The sequence below is a fragment of the Scardinius erythrophthalmus genome (genome assembly GCF_964197995.2).
Source record: "Scardinius erythrophthalmus genome assembly, chromosome: 24".
NCBI classification, from domain to species: Eukaryota; Metazoa; Chordata; class Actinopteri; order Cypriniformes; family Leuciscidae; genus Scardinius; species Scardinius erythrophthalmus.
Window position 1 is genome coordinate 8,008,253 of NC_138244.1, and position 19,150 is coordinate 8,027,402.

At 36.5% G+C, this 19,150-nt stretch overlaps 3 protein-coding genes across 3 annotated transcripts; all 3 read left to right on the plus strand.

Annotated features, from left to right (window-relative positions):
* Positions 1-5,678: 5,678 nt before the first annotated feature.
* Positions 5,679-8,446, plus strand: LOC308684409 (type I iodothyronine deiodinase-like). Its single transcript, XM_081355611.1, has 4 exons — positions 5,679-6,186; positions 6,491-6,634; positions 6,792-6,991; positions 7,343-8,446. Exons 1-4 carry the CDS (start codon positions 5,832-5,834, stop codon positions 7,406-7,408), a joined length of 765 nt encoding a protein of 254 aa, XP_081211737.1. The 5' UTR covers positions 5,679-5,831; the 3' UTR covers positions 7,409-8,446.
* Positions 8,447-8,826: 380 nt separating this feature from the next.
* cat (catalase) lies at positions 8,827-16,039 on the plus strand. The gene is made up of 13 exons (XM_081355698.1): positions 8,827-9,102; positions 10,830-11,001; positions 11,316-11,426; positions 11,687-11,817; positions 11,901-12,005; positions 12,089-12,214; positions 13,005-13,196; positions 13,373-13,525; positions 13,755-13,893; positions 14,131-14,261; positions 14,338-14,445; positions 14,562-14,645; positions 14,988-16,039. The coding sequence occupies exons 1-13, from the start codon at positions 9,040-9,042 to the stop codon at positions 15,048-15,050; spliced, it is 1,578 nt and encodes a 525-aa protein (XP_081211824.1). The 5' UTR covers positions 8,827-9,039; the 3' UTR covers positions 15,051-16,039.
* Positions 15,559-17,765, plus strand: ifitm5 (interferon induced transmembrane protein 5). Its single transcript, XM_081355699.1, has 2 exons — positions 15,559-16,767; positions 17,299-17,765. Exons 1-2 carry the CDS (start codon positions 16,561-16,563, stop codon positions 17,518-17,520), a joined length of 429 nt encoding a protein of 142 aa, XP_081211825.1. The 5' UTR covers positions 15,559-16,560; the 3' UTR covers positions 17,521-17,765.
* Positions 17,766-19,150: the final 1,385 nt, after the last annotated feature.

Genomic DNA, 19,150 nt, shown 5'->3' on the forward strand with positions numbered 1-19,150 from the left:
TTACCAATGTACCACAAATCAGTAACTGGCTTTTCCAGGAGACAAAAAGTTAATTAGCCATGTTAGATAGAAAGATTCTGTCCCATCGGACTAGTGCTGCGTTCTTAGGATGTTCATCGTGTAGGCTACATGTGTGAAGCCTTGCCAACTCACTGGTTGCATGGCCACGACTTTTGACCAGAACTAATAACTAATTGTACAACATGAATGCTGCTGTAATAAAGGCATCGCCCAGGTAATTTTACCTTGCTTGATACCAGGTTTTCTTGAAATGGCAATAGCTTCAAACTGCTTAGCTACAAAACTATGGGGCGCCGTTTGTAAAGCGGCTCACGCTGAAAATAACAGCAACATTTTGTCACATTTAGCTTCAAACAATGTTAAAAAAACTGGTATGAATTTTTGATGGTCACTTTTTACCACATTTACAATAATATTTGTCAACTTAGAGATATTTTAAATAGTTAAATCTAAATATTAAATGTTACACCTAAATGTTAAATATTAAATCTAAATGCTAAATCTAAATCTAAATGTTAAATCTAAATCTAAATGTTAAATCTAAATGTTAAATCTAAATCTAAATGTTAAATCTAAATGTTAAATGTTAAATCTAAATCTAAATGTTAAATCTAAATATTAAATCTAAATCTAAATGTTAAATCTAAATGTTAAATCTAAATCTAAATGTTAAATCTAAATATTAAATCTAAATCTAAATGTTAAATCTAAATGTTAAATGTTAAATCTAAATCTAAATGTTAAATCTAAATATTAAATCTAAATCTAAATGTTAAATATAAATGTTAAATCTAAATCTAAATGTTAAATATAAATGTTAAATCTAAATCTAAATGTTGAATCTAAATCTAAATGTTGAATCTAAATGTTTTGGGTGAAACTAAATATTTAACTAATATGCAAATTCAAAATGCCGGAAGTGGCAAAATAAAAGCTCGAGGTGGTCAGTGTGTGTTTATAGCATGGTTTATAGTGTCAAATAATGAATAAAAACCATCTCATAATAATAACTATAATATAACGATAATAACTTCCTAAAATAATAAACACGTTTGGAGAAACTGTAGAGTATCGTGATGAGAGTAATGACATGACATTCAGTCAAAGTGAGCCCCCTAGTGGCTGGCTATTATGGCTACAGGTCATAAGTCCCGCACTTTTCATAAAAGTGACACTAGCCAACTCTTCAAATACAGTTTCTCCAAACGTGTTTATTATTTTAGGTAGTTATTATCACGATAATCTATGTCCAAGAGTCCATTTCCTCGGATGAGATGGTTTTTATTCGTTATTTGACACTATAAACCATGCTATAAACACACACTGACCACCTCGAGCTTTTATTTTGGCACTTCCTGTTACCGGCATTTTGAATTTGCATATTAGTTAAATATTTAGTTTCAACCCAAACATTTAGATTCAACATTTAGATTTAGATTTAACATTTAGATTTAGATTCAACATTTAGATTTAGATTTAACATTTAGATTTAGATTCAACATTTAGATTTAGATTTAGATTTAACATTTAGATTTAACATTTAGATTTAACATTTAGATTTAGATTTAACATTTAGATTTAACATTTAGATTTAGATTTAATATTTAGATTTAACATTTAGATTTAACATTTAACATTTAGATTTAACATTTAGATTCATATTTATATTTAACATTTAGATTTAGATTTAACATTTAGATTTAGATTTAGCATTTAGATTTAACATTTAACATTTAGGTGTAACATTTAATATGTAGATTTAACTATTTAAAACATCTCTAAGTTGACAAATATTATTGTAAATGTGGTAAAAAGTGACCGTCAAAAATTCATACCAGTTTTTTAAACATTGTTTGAAGCTAAATGTGACAAAATGTTGCTGTTATTTTCAGCGTGAGCCTCTTTACAAACGGCGCCCCATACAAAACAGTTAAATAATTAACTGAAACTGTCTTGAAAGCATAAACCTAAATGGGTTGAAAAAAATGAAAACAGCATAATTTTTTACCTTATGCCATATACGGGTTCAAGCAAAAAATCTGTGACGTGGCATGCAATCAACTTTTGTTATGTTCTTGATTACAAATTGGTAAGGCTCATGACTTTTACTAGAAAGCGAATACATATGGTGAAAAAACTGCATATTTTTAGCTATTACTGTAAATTAGAATCCTGATAAATGATCTGCTATCTGTAAAGAGAATTATATATAGAGTACGTATGAATCCGACTACTGGCCTGCTGAAGTAGAAAATCCTTAATTGAGCCCTGAAAATGAACTGCAGCACTACTTTCCTTCTAAAAAAATCTGTGCAAGAATAATTGGGGGAAAAGAAAAGGCATCTTCAGAAAAAAATATAAAAAAGACTTTACCTATAGGTATAGGGTTAAATAAATATTTGTACATTTTCTGCCACATAACATAATTTTCTGTACAATCAAGCATATTCTGCCACTGCAGTTGAAATGAAACGAGCACCTGATCAATTACTTTCTTTTAATGGATGAAATTTTGTCTTCAAGTTACAGCCTATGCTCACTACATACTATCACAAATGAATGCACAATCATATAATCAATGCTAAAAAAAAAAGTCAAACATTTAAAAAAATATATTTCCTATGTGAAACGAGTAAGATGATATCTCAAACAAGTTTTCTGAAACATGTCAACAAGATCACGCAACACACTTCATGCTTCCAAACATTTCACAAAAGTCTCATTTCATTCCTTTCCAGCAATGTAAATATGATGCTCAAATAGGCACATCTAAAACGTTAGTGTTCCCTTCTGTCAAATGCATCTGATAGATAGGCATTGAAATTATTCACTCTGGACGGGGGAGAGTTGTGGAACCAAGTCTCATAAATGCTGAGACACATCCGAGAAACATTTGGTTTGAATTTGTCAGGCAAACATCTTAAAGGTGCCCTAGAATGTGAAATTGAATTTATCTTGGCATAGTTAAATAACAAGAGTTCAGTACATGGACATGACATACAGTGAGTCTCAAACACCATAGTTTTCTCTTTCTTATTTAAATCTCGTTTTTGAAAAACACCCCTGTAAAACAGGCGAATCTCCACATAACACCAACTGTGACGCAACAGTTGGGATCATTAATATGTACGCCTCTAAAAATTTGCATAAGCCAGCCCATGCTCAGTGCCAGGCGAAACTGCACAGCCGAATCATCAGAAGTTCTGCAGGTGAAGAAACAAGCGAGGATCATAGAGAAAATGGCAGATCTATCTATAATCTATCTATAATCTATCTATAATCGGATACCGCTACAGTTTAATTCGAAGTTGTTAGTTGCTCTGCCCATTTCACCGCGGACTGTTTTTCTAACCTGGAACAATATCAAGCAGCCAGGCTTCTCTCGGCGTCTCAAACGGACGAAGGGGGCAATTTCAACTAACGTTATATTCCCGCAAGCGGCAAGTAGTGATTTTATTAACGATAATTTACACTGTGTTATCTAGATCCAGCGCGATATTGTTTTTTCCTCGAGAGACATCGTGGCTTGCAGACGAGCGAACGAAGCATGGCAGTTGCTCAGTGTTTGGATGTAACGTTAACTACAAATGAACACAAAAATATTTTTTTAGCTCCTTCATCCGAGCCTCTGGAGAACCAGTGGGTTATGTGAATTTCTGATGTGTAATTGTTCAAGTCCAGACAGATAATCTTTCTCTCAAAGTCGTTCAACACTGTTTATGCATCAGTAAATCGCGTTGCAGTGATAAGATCTTCATTCACGCGATCGACAGGCTGTCATCTGCTCAATGCTGGAATAGATCTAAATACTTAAAAAAACTTATCATGATCAAACCCTCTGAGTCTCTTTCGTGACAAGGTATGATTACTAATATAAGTCAAATTTGTATAATCATAAGCTGGAGTTAGCGGTTAACTGTGTCAGCCCACGCAATCCCACGCCACTGTAGCATCATCCAAACAGGGTGACCACCCTAGTCCAATACAACAGAGCCCGGTTTCTGAGGGATGCATGGCATGCATGCTCAACATTACTTACGATAAGAGTGTCACACAAATCAAAACACAAATAGCACATAAACATATATGCATGCATACACTGAAGAGTATAGTCAATAGAATGTGTGTTACTTCTACAAAGAAAACTGTATATCCCTAACATCTACTTTTGTGTTCCACAGAAGTAGGAAAGTTTGGAACAATATGAGGATGAAAAGGATGACATCATTTTACTTTGTGGATGAACTCTATCTTTAGATAATCTGCGTAATAATAAATTAATGGAGGCCTATTTAGCGAGCAAATAGGCTACCTATATTGCAAGCGAAAAAATTGCGCGTGCGAGTTTAATATCTTCGACAATCTGAAAATGATATTTTTGTTATTTAGCCAAATGTTTTTTAAGGGTCGCATTGCTATCCATTTTTTAGAAACTAACATTGGAGCTTTTTATAAAGGCCTATCCATATATAAACTCAGGAATATACTTTAGTCCTCTGTAGTGGACATTATATTTTCTCTGACACCATACAACATGTCACAGTTATAAATCTGGATGTCCTGTAAAGAGCTATTCAGGGCTTTTCAGAGATGACTGACTGAAATTATTGATCAAATTTAGCACTCTTATGGAAAATACTTTGAAATTATCATTTAAATCTGTCTCATTTTCAAATTGTTTGTCATAAATCAACATCTCAGGAAAATGTTATGGAGTGTCTAATCAAAATATGATTTCTGTTACAAAACAGCATTGATTTTATACATGTCCACTGCAGAGGACACCTTGGATGTTTATCAGGCATTTTGGGAGGGAAAGAGTCAGTGGCCTATATTCATATTCCTATGAAATATTAGATATTTTCATGAAAATGTAGACAATTATTACTCCCATTATTACACTTATTTTTTCATTATCTTTTGGCCTGAGTACACATTAATATGCAAATTAGATACAGTATATATTTCATAACATAGTTGAGAATGAGAAGTTTGGTTGAAAAAATCCTCAAACCTAAAAATTGATTGGTTAATGAAAAAAAAAAAAAAAAAACATTGTTTTTGTTTAGACAAGCAATTTCAAGTCTTTTTATTTTTTAAACAAACAGCCCTGGTGTCCACTATACAGATGACATAGTATAACATGAATCAAATATATAGCTATATATATATATATAAATGCCTCATTCTATTCTATTCTATTCTATTCTATTCTATTCTATTCTATTCTATTCTACTATGCTATATCTATCTATATATATATATATATATATATATATATATATATATATATATATATATATATATTTCACTTCCTTTCTCATACTATCGTGATATAAAATAATAATCAAAATGATAAATAAATAATTTAGCCTAATTCATAATTCATTACTATACCTTCCTGAGGACCTTACCCTCCTGCTGTGGATGTTGTGGGGTCGTCAGTGCGTTCGCCTAAAGACCTTATTAATTTACCAAAACAATAATTTCAGAGACATTGCGAGTTACAGACTAAACTTTTTTTCTTTTTTCTTATTCTGTGCATTATAATGAAGGCTTTGTGAAATTGCACAGCTTTTCCAGTTTTTTCCATATGACATCCTTCCTACTCCAACAACGAACGAACACATTTTCTATCATGGATGCCTTTGAAGGACGATTGAGCCAATCAGAGTAGGTGTGGGGCGGGGCGACAAGTGCAGCCCCGCCCCTGTCTGCAGGCTGCATATCCAACAACAAAGCAAAAGTTTGAAACGTCGTTTTCGTTCATGTTGACACCACGACGCGTGGACTAATAAATCGCTCTCACAATGGAGACCACCGTGGGATACGCGTTGAGAAAAATTTGTGTTTATGTTTCAGCTGTAGCCATGATATTGTTTGCGACCGTGCAACTATCCCTTTTGAAACTAATGTCAATCATTTCCCCGGGACTGATGAAAAAAATCCATCTAAAAATGGGAGAGAAGTCTACGATGACTCAAAATCCTAAATTCAAATACGACGACTGGGGTCCGTCTTACTTTTCTCTGGCGTTCATTAAAACCGTGCTCTCGGTGATCAGGTGCTCGCTGGGCCTGGAAGCTTTTGAGGGGTTCGCTGCTCCAGACACAGCTTTATTTACTCTGGACGGACAGAAAACGAGCATTTATCGTTTTCTTAAAGGTACAGTCAATAAATTCTATAAATTACTGATTTATTCTATTACACTAATATCTATTTGTTTGTAATAATAGTTATTATTATTATTTTCGATTTTTTTTTTTTATTTTTTATCTGACTGCTCAGTGCTAAGGTTCTGTTCCAACCATCGATTTATTTAATTATGTGTTTATTTATTGGAACAATTAAACTGACTGCTCAGCCCTCCTAAGGTTCTGTTCCAATATTATTTATTAATATTTATTATTACTATTATTGTAATAGAGCCTTAGTACTGATGCAATCAGTTCATTTGTCTTCTTCACAGGTAACCGTCCACTGGTTCTGAGTTTTGGAAGTTGCACATGACCCCCGTTTCTCTACAAACTTGATGAGTTTAAACAGCTTGTCAAGGACTTCAGTGATGTGGCAGATTTCCTTGTTGTTTACCTTGCTGAGGCGCATGCAACTGGTAATGACAATAATATTTCGATAAATTTGCTGTATTCTTGATGTAACATTAACAAATTGGGTTGATGCAACCTCTGCCCAGATTCACTGCTGGGTCATTCACATGTAGAGAATCCAGAGAAAAATGTTATGCAATAATCAAAATGCTTTTTTCATAGATGGTTGGGCCTTTGTAAACAACGTCGATATCAGCGTGCACAAAAACTTAGAGGAGAGACTGGCTGCGGCCCAGACCCTGGTCAAAGAAGACCCTCTCTGCCCTGTGGTCGTGGACGAGATGACCAACATCACTGCCAGCAAATACGGAGCCCTGCCTGAGCGGCTCTATGTCATTCAGAGTGGGAAAGTTATCTATCAGGTGAGCGTTTTGCAATGCAGAGAAACTTCAAACTGCACAGTACAGGAAATACCTCCAAAGCTTCATAACAGCTCTCGTGAGAGCAGTTGTGAGAGAAACCTTTAGAATATATTAACCTTGGACTGAGGCTTTACACACACACACTCTTCCTCTTGCAGTAAGATATTTCATGAGTTCATAGAGGTGAAAGGTTTGTAATGAGCTGAACAGCATGGGGCAAAAGGGTTTTATAGTCGCTTGGGTCTGTTCTTTTGCTTTTGTTGCATTTTTGAGTGCCAATGTCTAAATATATTCATCAGGAAGTCCACAGTATGGAAGGATTTTCACATGCATTTTCATTCTTCCTAACAGGGTGGCTTCGGACCTTGGGGGTACAACCCTGAAGAGGTTCGAAAAGTTCTGGAAAAAATTGAATAAAGGGAAAAAAGAGTTTTATCCATGACTGCATTTGTATATATTTGCACTTTTCTGAAATTCTAGTGCCTGAGTCCCAGTGTTTGCTTGTGACAGATACAGATCAAACCAGCTGGTCTCTGTATCTTGATGTTTCAAACACAGGGGGATGTCTAATGTAAGTAACAGCAACATATTTTTTTTTGAATATATAACTGGTCTGTAAAATATTTTTTAAACATTTTATATCATACCAGATTATCATATTTGATTATCATACCAGCATTGTATTCAAAGACCATATGAATCCAACTGTCATCAGAGGTTATGAAAGGCATCTGTGCTTTTTTGATTTAGATTTTTTTTTTCTGAACTTGTGACTGTAAATGATGCTTACAGGGTAAAATTGTGAACTGTAAACTGATAATTTTAGTCATTTGTTCTAAACACGATTAAGGAGCACAGTGTTTTTAACAATTATTCAAATTAAAAGTCATATCTATATCATGTAAGAGTCAGTGTATACCATTAAATAAAGAATGACTACTTAATTTCTGAACCTTTTAAACACAGAACAGCTTTACAAAAAAGGTAGTTGAGGTGTACACTCAATAGCTTTAGTAACTTTTCATCCAGTAGATCTTATCAAATTGTCCACAAATCCTAGTCTACATTTGGACACTGCTAATCTACAATACATGTAAATATAGAATCTGATGCCATCTACTACTGATTATGCTTACATAATACAGCACAAATGCATGTATAACCCTTGTACAACCGACATTGTGGTTTATTGCTCTGGTCACTTCTTCAGTCCTCATGTCTCCAGGACTATGTTCACGCAGGAGATCAGGGAATCTTTTACCTGGTGTTCTTCAGAGTCCGTAGAAAGGTCTTTTTAATGTATTTAAAGTATTAAGGACTTTTCCATAGGTGCATGTGTCATAATTGTTTAGGGTTCATTGAACGAGCATGCAAAACATGTTTAAACCTTTTCCAATAAAGATATGTAAAGCTTATTTGTATTTTACAAAATTATCTTTAAAATACAGTATCCTAAAAAAAGGGATGTTTCCCTTTTTTCTTTTATATACGTATATAACACATACACTGAAAGTATGGTGACTGTAAACTGTATTTCCGCACTTTATTTATTATTTTGACGGGACCATATTTTCGAGCATTAGAAAAAATCTGCTAATGAGATATCGATGACCTTTTGTGCCATTATGATTGGTCCATCATGATCAGCGCTGAAAAAAGTAACGTATTTCCCGTGACCACTTAGTTTGCAGATTAAGCTTCGGTCTAGGGAATATATTTCATCTGAATATTAACACCGATAATATTTAATAGACATTGAACTTAAATACACACTGGAGAGTTAATTAATATGTGTTAGAAAAGTAGAATGTAGACCCATCGTGCTTGGCCAATAAGAGGCAACTTTCGGAAAACATAGCCCCGCCCATTTAGATGCTACGTTTCAATGGGTGGAGACAAATAAGATCACATAAGGGTCCATGAAGTTCAAGTACAAAGAGCAGACCATTGCCAGCCTTAATAATTACCAAACGTTTTGACAGACCCCGAGTTCGGTGTTTGGATCCACAAAGTTTTGTATCGCGTTTTGTGTCATCAAGACCTGAATAATGGCAGACAGAGAAAAGGCGACGGATCAGATGAAACTGTGGAAGGAGGGCCGCGGCTCTCAGGTCTGCTGCAGAATTTATTGATTGAATATTGTGTTATGTTAAAAATAACTTCAGATTTGTGGATTTAATTGGGGTTTCAGCGTTTTTTAAATGGGTTATTGTGCATTGAGAAATTGTGCCAAAGGTCGCAAGGCTGTAATGAATAAACACGAAAAGGGATTTGATTATATCTTCGTGTTTTGATGTGCAAAACGTCTCTATAGAACACTGAATTGTTGCGTTGCTTTAAAATTGACTTTACTCTAAAACTATTTTATACTTAAATCTGAAAGAGAGATACTTGTCATGACTGCAGTGAAAAATAATGCATAGGCACAAACATCAGAGCGTTTTAATCATGAATTTAAGATATGTGTCACATGTCATGCATGCATGCAGTAGATAAGGTCTTATTTTTTTTTTATTTTTTTTATTTAATTGCATAAAACACTAGTCAGATGCTGGTGTGAGTATTTAAAATAACATCCCCTGCGGTCTTATTGCATGATATGTTGTTTGCACAAAATTGCGCACACAAAGATAAGGTTTATTATATAATTTCAGGTCAAATGTTTTCGTAGTTCAAGTGGGTCAACGACATACTTTAACGGAAGAGGTTCAAGCCCCCGCCCCATCCCACTCCTCTCTTACGCGATTGGTCAATAACATGAATGACACCTTGCTCAACGAATAACATTAGAGAACGCCTGTTATTTTTTTGAAGGCAAAAGCCTTTATATGTTATATAGTTTTAATTATTTATATTTTATCGAATAATGTTATTTAATATATTTATGTACATACGTATACTTTATATACAGCCTTAAAGGGACTTTGATATATGCCCCTTTCCTTTTTTATTTATTTAACGAGGACACACTCTACTTCTGCGAATCTGCGACTGTTGAACTTTAGCCAGATAAGTAAATAAATATCTGTTATGGTTATTTAATCACCATTTTCAGGCCAAATGCCTATAAAATACTATTTATTTTGCCAGTATAGTTTTATAAAACTCGTTTAGTTCATTGGCACACATCATATGTATTCAAAGTATAAAAATAGATTAATATTTATTAATATCTAGGGCTGCACGATTTGGGGAAAATGTCTTGCGATTGCGATATAATAAACAAATGGTTTCATGAGTCAACTTGCTTGGTTCTCAAGGAAATTGCACACAGATTAGGGATAATGCTGAAATGTGTATTTCTCAACTCAAACTAGCAACAACAACTAAATGCAGTGTTTTCGAATTAAAATAATATTTTTTACCAGATTAAGTAAGGGCATCTTTGCATTACTGCAAACTTGTTATTGTCTCAATAGTACAATAGTTTAAAATAAATAGAATAATAAATAAGAACATTTGTATGCTCATGAAAATAAGAAATTTTGAACATTCTGTCCAGACATGCAGGGACATGAAGCAGGATAACATATGCTTTGTATAAACTCAGTCTGTGAATCATTTTAGGTGTAACTGTATTGTGATGGTCAAAACATTTGGTAACTAAACAGAATTTTAGAAGTTTAGTGAAATGTTTACATGGTTTACACTGTACTATTTCATAAATAGATTAATATCTAAATATGACAAATATTGATTTGAAAGCATTGACTGTTAAATAATCATAAAATACATGTTATTTGAGTTTAATAACTAAAATTTTTTGGTTTGTTTGGATGTTATTTTAATTAGATCCAGTTTTGCTATTCTGTCTCATTTTGTTTTGTTTTTTTCTCAGCGGCCGGATGTCCTGACCACTGGAGCCGGAGTCCCGATTGGGGACAAGGTAAACTCAATGACGGCGGGTCCGCGTGGGCCCCTGCTGGTCCAGGACGTGGTGTTTGCTGATGAAATGGCCCACTTTGACCGAGAGAGGATACCAGAGAGAGTCGTGCACGCTAAAGGAGCAGGTGAGTGTGAACAGAAACGTAAATTTTGTGTTTCTGTGCAGTAAATATACAGTAATATGTCATTTATTCCTGTGATGAAAAGCTGCATTTTCCGCATCATTACTCCAGTCTTCAGTTTAAGTATTCATTTAAGAATAAAATCTTGCTGACCCTAAACCTTTAGAGGCTGAAATGACATGACTGTGCTGAAATTTGATTGGCTCATAAGAGCTGTGCTCTGATTGGATAGGCGATATCAGGACGCTTTAGAGCTTGTATGTTATTGGAAAGATAATATGAACTTAAAACTAAATCTTTTCTCTGTCTCTTTGCAGGAGCATTTGGCTACTTCGAAGTGACCCATGACATCACACGCTATTGTAAAGCCAAAGTGTTCGAGCATGTGGGAAAGACGACACCCATCGCTGTTCGCTTTTCCACTGTGGGTACGTTTCTGTATGGATGTTATAATGGTTCTAGTGGTGCCTGGACTCTGTATGTATCGATTTGTTATGTCGGGATTAGGAATGCCAGGAAACAGTGTCGAAACAGACACTCAGTTCTCTGAAATGGAGCCAAATGGTTTTGTAACAGGGTAAAGAGCACATGCAGAAACGATGTGATAAACATAAGGCACACTCTCTTGCCTACTCAAAGTAAAAATTACTACCTTTGTCCCTTGATAAATGTATTTGTATCTTTGTAGCTGGTGAGTCTGGGTCGGCAGACACCGTCCGAGATCCTCGAGGCTTTGCAGTGAAGTTCTACACCGATGAGGGCAACTGGGATCTTACTGGAAACAACACCCCGATCTTCTTTATCAGGGATGCGCTTCTGGTGAGAGACACGATCCACACACGGACTGTGTTAAGTGCTTTATCCAGATATTAACAGAATATGTGTGTTCACTGTGCTTGTAGTTTCCGTCCTTCATCCACTCTCAGAAACGAAATCCGCAGACTCACTTGAAGGACCCGGATATGGTTTGGGATTTCTGGGGTTTGCGTCCTGAATCGTTGCACCAGGTACGGCAGCAGAAGCCGGTCACTTTTGTGTTCTCGCGTTAATGCAGAAAGTCTCGCTCATGCTGATTTACGTGTATGCGCAGGTGTCTTTCCTCTTCAGCGATCGGGGGATTCCGGATGGCCACCGTCATATGAACGGATACGGATCGCACACTTTCAAACTGGTCAATGCTCAGGGGGAGCCGGTGTACTGCAAGTTCCACTATAAGGTACTTAATGTTTGTTTGTGTAAAATCTGCAGCTTGAAGTGACAAAACCACAGCCAATAAGGACAAATTTAATGTTTAATTAGGGCTAAGTGATAATGGTCAAAAATATTTCTCCATATCATTTGATATCGATATTTATTTCATACCATTAATGGGGAAGGAAATGCATTCAATATGTTTGTTAGACCTTGAGAATGAATGTAAGGTCACATTAGTCTCCGACGTCTCACCCACGGACCATTGGCTGAACGTCACACAAAATGCGAAACACTTTGACAGTTTCAAAGTCGTCATCTGATTGGTTGATTGGTTGAGTTCTACAGGATTTCTGGAAGACCTGTGTGTCGCGTCCTTTAATAGTCCACCTAGAAACAAAAGCCAAACCCCCTCATGGACAAAGAAAGTCATCATGTTTACAACTGTGACAATGAGTTATTAGGGTCAACTAAACGCTAGATTTTCAAAAGTATGTTAAGTTGGCGCCAATATTGTTGCAATATTTCATTGTTGCATGTTCTTGGATGAATTTGTTAGATGCATGCCGGTCTGTTAACGTAGGGACATCTACTTACATTTTCACGCCCCTAAACATGAAGGGGGCACAAGGGTCCCATGTAGTAGTAGTAGTAGTAGGGACATCTACTTACATTTTCACGCCCCTAAACATGAAGGGGGCACAAGGGTCCCATGTAGTAGTAGTAGTAGTAGTAGTAGTAGTAGTAGTAGTGATTTATCAATTGATGTTATGATGTCACCTAGTTAAGAAACCCTGTCACTTGTTGTCTTTCAGACTGATCAGGGCATTAAGAATTTGACCGTTGAAGAGGCGGATCGTCTTGCATCCTCTGACCCAGATTACTCCACTAGAGATCTGTACAACGCCATCTCCAACGGCAACTTCCCATCCTGGACCTTCTACATCCAGGTCATGACCTTTGAGCAGGCGGAGAACTGGAAGTGGAATCCTTTTGATCTGACTAAGGTACTCTCACCCCAGAATGCACCAGTGGGTCTCAACCTTTCTGACTCTAAGTCCCCCCCTTTGTCCAAGACAATATTCAAAGGCCCTCCTATTTAGACTACACAAATCTGTGCATTATTATAATCTCATTTAGATGCTAATGTGTCCATCCTGATGTCTGGATCTTCATCTCTCAGGTCTGGTCCCATAAGGAATTCCCTCTGATTCCTGTGGGACGCCTTGTGTTGAACCGAAACCCTGTGAACTATTTCGCTGAGGTTGAGCAGCTGGCGTTCGATCCCAGTAACATGCCGCCCGGCATTGAGGCCAGTCCAGACAAGATGTTGCAGGTACTTTTTTTTACTAATTCACAAGCAACACACCTAGACCCATTTCACAGGTGTGTTTGCACAGGCACAAAAGATGCTTGTTCACTATTTTGTTCTTGAGCAAGGCACTTAAGCTCTGGATCCTTGTAATAAGCGTCCTGTAGATTACTTTGGATTAAAGCAACAATGACTAATTACAAGAATCACTAGATTGACTAAATGCTGTAATTACTCAATTCTTTCGCCACAGGGGCGTCTTTTCTCCTACCCAGACACGCATCGGCATCGTCTCGGAGCTAATTACCTCCAACTGCCCGTCAACTGCCCCTACCGCACCCGTGTGGCAAACTACCAGAGAGACGGCCCCATGTGCATGTACGACAACCAGGGTGAGTTAGATGCATAGCAGAAAAAACTTCGTGTGTCATACTGGGTTTGGTTTTGGGTAAGAGATGGTATTAGTCTCTTAAAAGTGACTCAGATTAACAACGCAACATCTGTCTGGAATGATGGATCGGGGTATGTGGCCCAAATGCTGTGAAGCATTTATTGTGGCACATTGAAATCTGTATTGAAAGTAAGCAGCAATTAAGCAGAAGTTAAGCAGTTTCTGTCCGGTCCTGTAGGGGGTGCGCCGAACTACTTCCCCAACAGCTTCAGTGCTCCTGATACCCAGCCGTGCTTCATGGAGTCGAAGTGTCAGGTGTCTCCTGATGTTGGCCGATACAACAGCGCGGATGATGACAATGTGACCCAGGTGTGTTAGCGATCTGTGTACGGATAATCCAGCCATCCGCGAGTTCTAATATTTCCCGCTCTGATCCTTTCCACAGGTGCGCACGTTCTTCACCGAGGTGCTGAACGAAGCCGAGCGAGAACGCCTGTGTCAGAATATGGCCGGTCATATGAAAGGAGCTCAACTGTTTATTCAGAAACGCATGGTATGATTTTAATCTCATGCAAATTATTCAAACTTCTCATTAGCAGCTATTGGGGAACATGCCTAAAAAAAACAGTTTGATTCCATATAATTCAGATGTTTTTTGTGATTTTGCAGGTGCAAAACCTGATGTCCGTTCACCCCGATTATGGGACTCGTGTTCAGGCTCTCCTGGAAAAACACAACGCTGAAGGGAAGAAGGTAGAAAACATTCGATCAGTCTCACACACATTCATCTGTGTCCTTTTAGACTGTATCTGGGTGTATACCTAAAACCATTCATTTTTTTTATTTGAAATAAAATAAATGCTAACTAAAATGAAATAGAAAAAACTAGTTTGATGTACTAAAATAACTGAAACAAAAACTGAAATAAAAATGAATAAACTATATAAAACTATATAAAAATTCAACTAATATTACATTGAAAACGAAAAAAAATTCACATAAAAACTGTTTACAAAAAAAACCTATAATAGTATCTCAACAATATTTAAGTAACGCTGGTGTTTATATCATTATTTTCTGTCTTTGTCTCTCCAGAACACTATTCATGTTTATAGTCGCGGTGGAGCGTCTGCTGTGGCTGCAGCCTCTAAGATGTGATTGAAAAGTGCCGCCCCTCTACACACACACACACACACTTTCATTCTCTTATAGAGTGTGATTTAGAGTCATGATGCTTAACTCATTCCTTGTGTGCTGTTGAAATACAGACATCATAAAAGTGGTATTTGCAAATGCTCCACTGATTTCATAATCATGATTTATGCCATTAAACCAAATGGGGGCCTTTAATGCACACGCTAGAGCATTGAACTAATCCAAACTTAATCAGCCTCTTTCAGTGTATTTCTGCATTTTGATTGTCTTTGAAAGTGTAGAATAGACAAATAATCTGAGATTACTTTGACAACTTTGATGCTTTAGATTTATTTTTTGCTCTCTGTAAGACTGGAGAAACTGGAAGCTTTGGTATTGATGCAGTTTAAAGCTGAATAGGAGAAATGATCCCTTTCCGTCCCTTTTGCCTTAACTGAATATAATTCAGTTGTGTTAACACGAATCTAACGGCTTTATTAATGTTTTTGTAATTAATAAATAAGAATATTTGATCTCTATGACTGAGTTGTGGATTCATTTGAAATCTCGGTTGTGTGTTTTCTTTTCACTACATACTAATTTTCCAAAGCCTGAATCTTCATCTTTGTCATACCTTTTAAATTTTATTCTTGCAAGCGTGAGATTTGGAGAGCAAAATGTAATATATGTATAAATGTATTCATTTCAGCTTGTTCATCCCACAGAAATATTGTCTGTATGGCTTTGGAAGACTCAAAATATTGCATGATTCATATTATGATTTCTTACATTTTTATTTGGAATTTTGGAACTGCACAATATTTGATGAAAGAAAAATAATGCCTTTTTTTAAAGGTTCCATACTTTCAGTAAATGACTACATTTTTGAGTGAGCTTCACCTTTAAATGCCTTGCTCTTCCAGTAAGAGGCGCCACTTCCTTGCACAGGATCCCCAGATCCTGGGAGTTTGTAACAGTGTGCTGACCAAAATAAACATCACTTGAATGATGATAAAAAAAAAAGTTTATCTTGCAGCACACATGCTTCCTAAACATAAGCGCTTTGGTGTTCCAATGAGGATGCTCGCGTCCCATCCCCATTTCTACCCCCTAAAAACCTAGTAGAGTCAGAAATGAATGTAAGGCTCTTAAATAACCCTGAAAAATGGGAATGATTCAGAAATCTAGTTAGTTAACATTTTAAAAATAGTAAAAATAAGTCTATTTTTTTTAAAAAATGTCTATTTTTTTGCATTTTAAATTTTTATTTAAATGCATATTTAGAATTGTAAAAAATAGCCTTATAGTTTTAATTGTGCGTTTTTTAACAAACCTAGAGATTTACTTGAAATGGATACATGTATAGAAGCAGCACCCTGCCCTGTTCTCTCTAGCAACAACCACATAATGAATGACCTTTCTCTCTCTCTCTGACTCCACCCATATGCAGTGCTGTATAAGTAGTGTCCTGATCTTTCTCCTCAGTAATTCCTCTTCAGATTCTTCCAGGAGTTTTGACCCCTGACCTCCGAGGATGGATAACGCCACATACAGCTACGTGAACGACTGCACTCCGCTCACTAACTGCAAGTCCGGCCGTAAGGCTGGCGGCTCCACGGTGGTCAACATGAGCCAAGCGGGCAAGAAGCCACCTAACGACTACCTGGTCTGGTCACTCTGTAACACTCTTTATGTCAACTTCTGCTGCTTGGGATTCATGGCTCTGATCTACTCCATCAAGGTGAGCTCCAACACCAAATGTCTTTTGTGTGGCTTTAACTTCTTCAGAAATATTACTGGATGTCACATGGTGGACCATCAAAGTTCTTAATTGGAACCAAAAATGGTTTTACAGCCCCGTGCCATATAAGAACCTCTAGTTTAGAAAAAGATTATCTACTGGTGCTTTAAACCAAAATCTGAAGAACCGATAATGCAACATCCAGAACTTTTTTCAATATCCAAAGAAAACTGATGCCATAGAAAACTATTTTGGGTTCCTCAAAGAACCTTTCAGTTTTTAAAGGTAACATTTTTTTCTTAGTGTGAATAACATTTTAATCTAATCTTACCTTTCCAAAAACACCTTTTTGTGAACTGTAAAGTTTCATAAATGTTAAAGAACCATCGATGGCAATAAAGGACCTTTATTTTTAAGAGAGCTGAGAATGACCTAATGCAAGGAACCACTTTAGAACCTTGATTTGAGTTCATGTGCTAAAACACGACTGTCCGAGACTCTCATTTCCGTTCTCTGTGTTTGTGTGTTCAGGCTCGAGATCAGAAGACCTTGGGCGACTTGCGTGCAGCACAGGAATGCTCAGACAAGGCGAAGTGGTACAACATTCTGGCATCGGGATGGAATCTCTTGATTCCACTGCTGTTGCTGGGTCTGCTGGTCCTGCTCCTGGTTCATCTGGGAAGCTCAGAGGGAGCATTTGATTTCTTCGGTGAAGATGGATTTCAGAGTTTCATGAAGCTCTTCAGCAGGTAGACCGAGCGACTCAAGCAATCCCACCACCAAAAGCTCCTGCGAACCTTCTGGACAGTTCAAGTTCTCACTTTATCAGCATGTTTTTTTTTTTTTTTTTTGGGCTGTGTGATGAATTTATTATCATTTTTATTTGTTTTTCATAATAAATGTCAATGTACTGTATATCTATCCAACTATTCTATTTTATGAAGTTAATCTGGCTCAACTGTATTTAATAAAATATTTAATGTCCTCAGTATTTTTCCACATGCGTCTCCTTGAACAGATTTCTATCAACAGTGAGATTAAATAAGTACATTAGCGATGTTTCGACGACAAAAAAAAGGTCCATTGTCAATCGTGTAGCGATATAACCACTGATCTATATAATGTCATTCTATATAGATCAGTGGATATAACGCACAGCACGTCGCTTTGAAATCAAGCAGCGTTGCAAATTAGCGTTACCAATGACTGGATTTCGCCCGCGAAATTTCGCCAAGCAACGCGATATTTTAGCGAAATTTCGACGGCAAAAAAGATCCAATTTCAATAGTGAAGCGAATAAATAATAAACACCTCGCACAAAAGACTAAGCAGCGATGAATTCGCGTGACCATTGACTGCTTCCGCCCGCGAAATTTCGTCTAGCGATGTTAAATGTGGCTGCTGCACGTAAGTGATATTTGAACAAATAATTATTTTGATCCGGTTCTATTTAATAACTCACATGTAGGCCTATATTGTGCTAATTATCATGTTAAGTAATAAAACTATGATGAGGTTGGTGACAGCCATAAATAGTGCAAAATATGTGTAATTTAAGTTTAAAAAAATAATCATAAACAACAAAACATTTATTTTATTACCAAAAAAGGCTCCCACTAAGCTGATTTGCTGGTCTTCCAGTCTGGTCAGGCTTGTCTTTTTGCTGGTTTTAGAGGGGTTTTGGTCACTTTTCAGACGCCATCTTTAAACCAACTGAAACCAGCTTGGCCTGGGTATGAATGAAGATCATGGCTGGTTTCTAGCTGTTTTCTTTTCATCAGGGAAGTGAATTGGTTATGAAGAGCAGGTTAACATGAATTATTTGGAGTGTGTGTTTCAGGGAGACTGAAGGGGTGCTGTGGTTTAGTTCTCATGCGTCTCTGTAATGTTGGACTGTGCCGCCTGTGCTTACAGCGGTGACCCCTCCCAGCTCTACTGGTATTTTTATCATTTAAATGACAGAGCTGTTTGCCAAACTTCACTCCCCTTCTATTTCAGTCGGTATACAGAGTGGACACAGATGTGCAGGGACTCGATTAAAGAGCAGTTAACACACACCCTCATGTAGACCTTCTGTTCTGCCTATTTCTCATCTGTGTGGATTCTTGCTGATATCTTGGTTTAAATATTATAGTATACATAGGCCACACAGCCTATATGGGAAATTTTGACGGTTTCTGTGTATCTTATATCTCAGCAATAGAAAAACACGATAAAAAAAACCTTCAATCATCCAACCATTAATCAAAGTGTTCTATTCTGTTTACATGTAATGTACACTTTTTTGATAAATGAGATAAAATTTTATTTTATTTTAAATATGTTAAAATAAACATAAACAATTGTTTTAAAATTGAGCTGGCAAGATGCCACAATTAAGATG

Bases quoted from the DNA above. Each gene is read 5' to 3' on its own strand.
- cat (XM_081355698.1), top strand. From the start codon at position 9,040: ATGGCAGACAGAGAAAAGGCGACGGATCAGATGAAACTGTGGAAGGAG. The intron at 11,818-11,900 runs GTGAGAGACACG...CTGTGCTTGTAG, and splicing joins TTATCAGGGATGCGCTTCTG to TTTCCGTCCTTCATCCACTC. The intron at 13,526-13,754 runs GTACTTTTTTTT...CTTTCGCCACAG, and splicing joins GTCCAGACAAGATGTTGCAG to GGGCGTCTTTTCTCCTACCC.
- ifitm5 (XM_081355699.1), top strand. From the start codon at position 16,561: ATGGATAACGCCACATACAGCTACGTGAACGACTGCACTCCGCTCACT. The intron at 16,768-17,298 runs GTGAGCTCCAAC...TTGTGTGTTCAG, and splicing joins CTCTGATCTACTCCATCAAG to GCTCGAGATCAGAAGACCTT.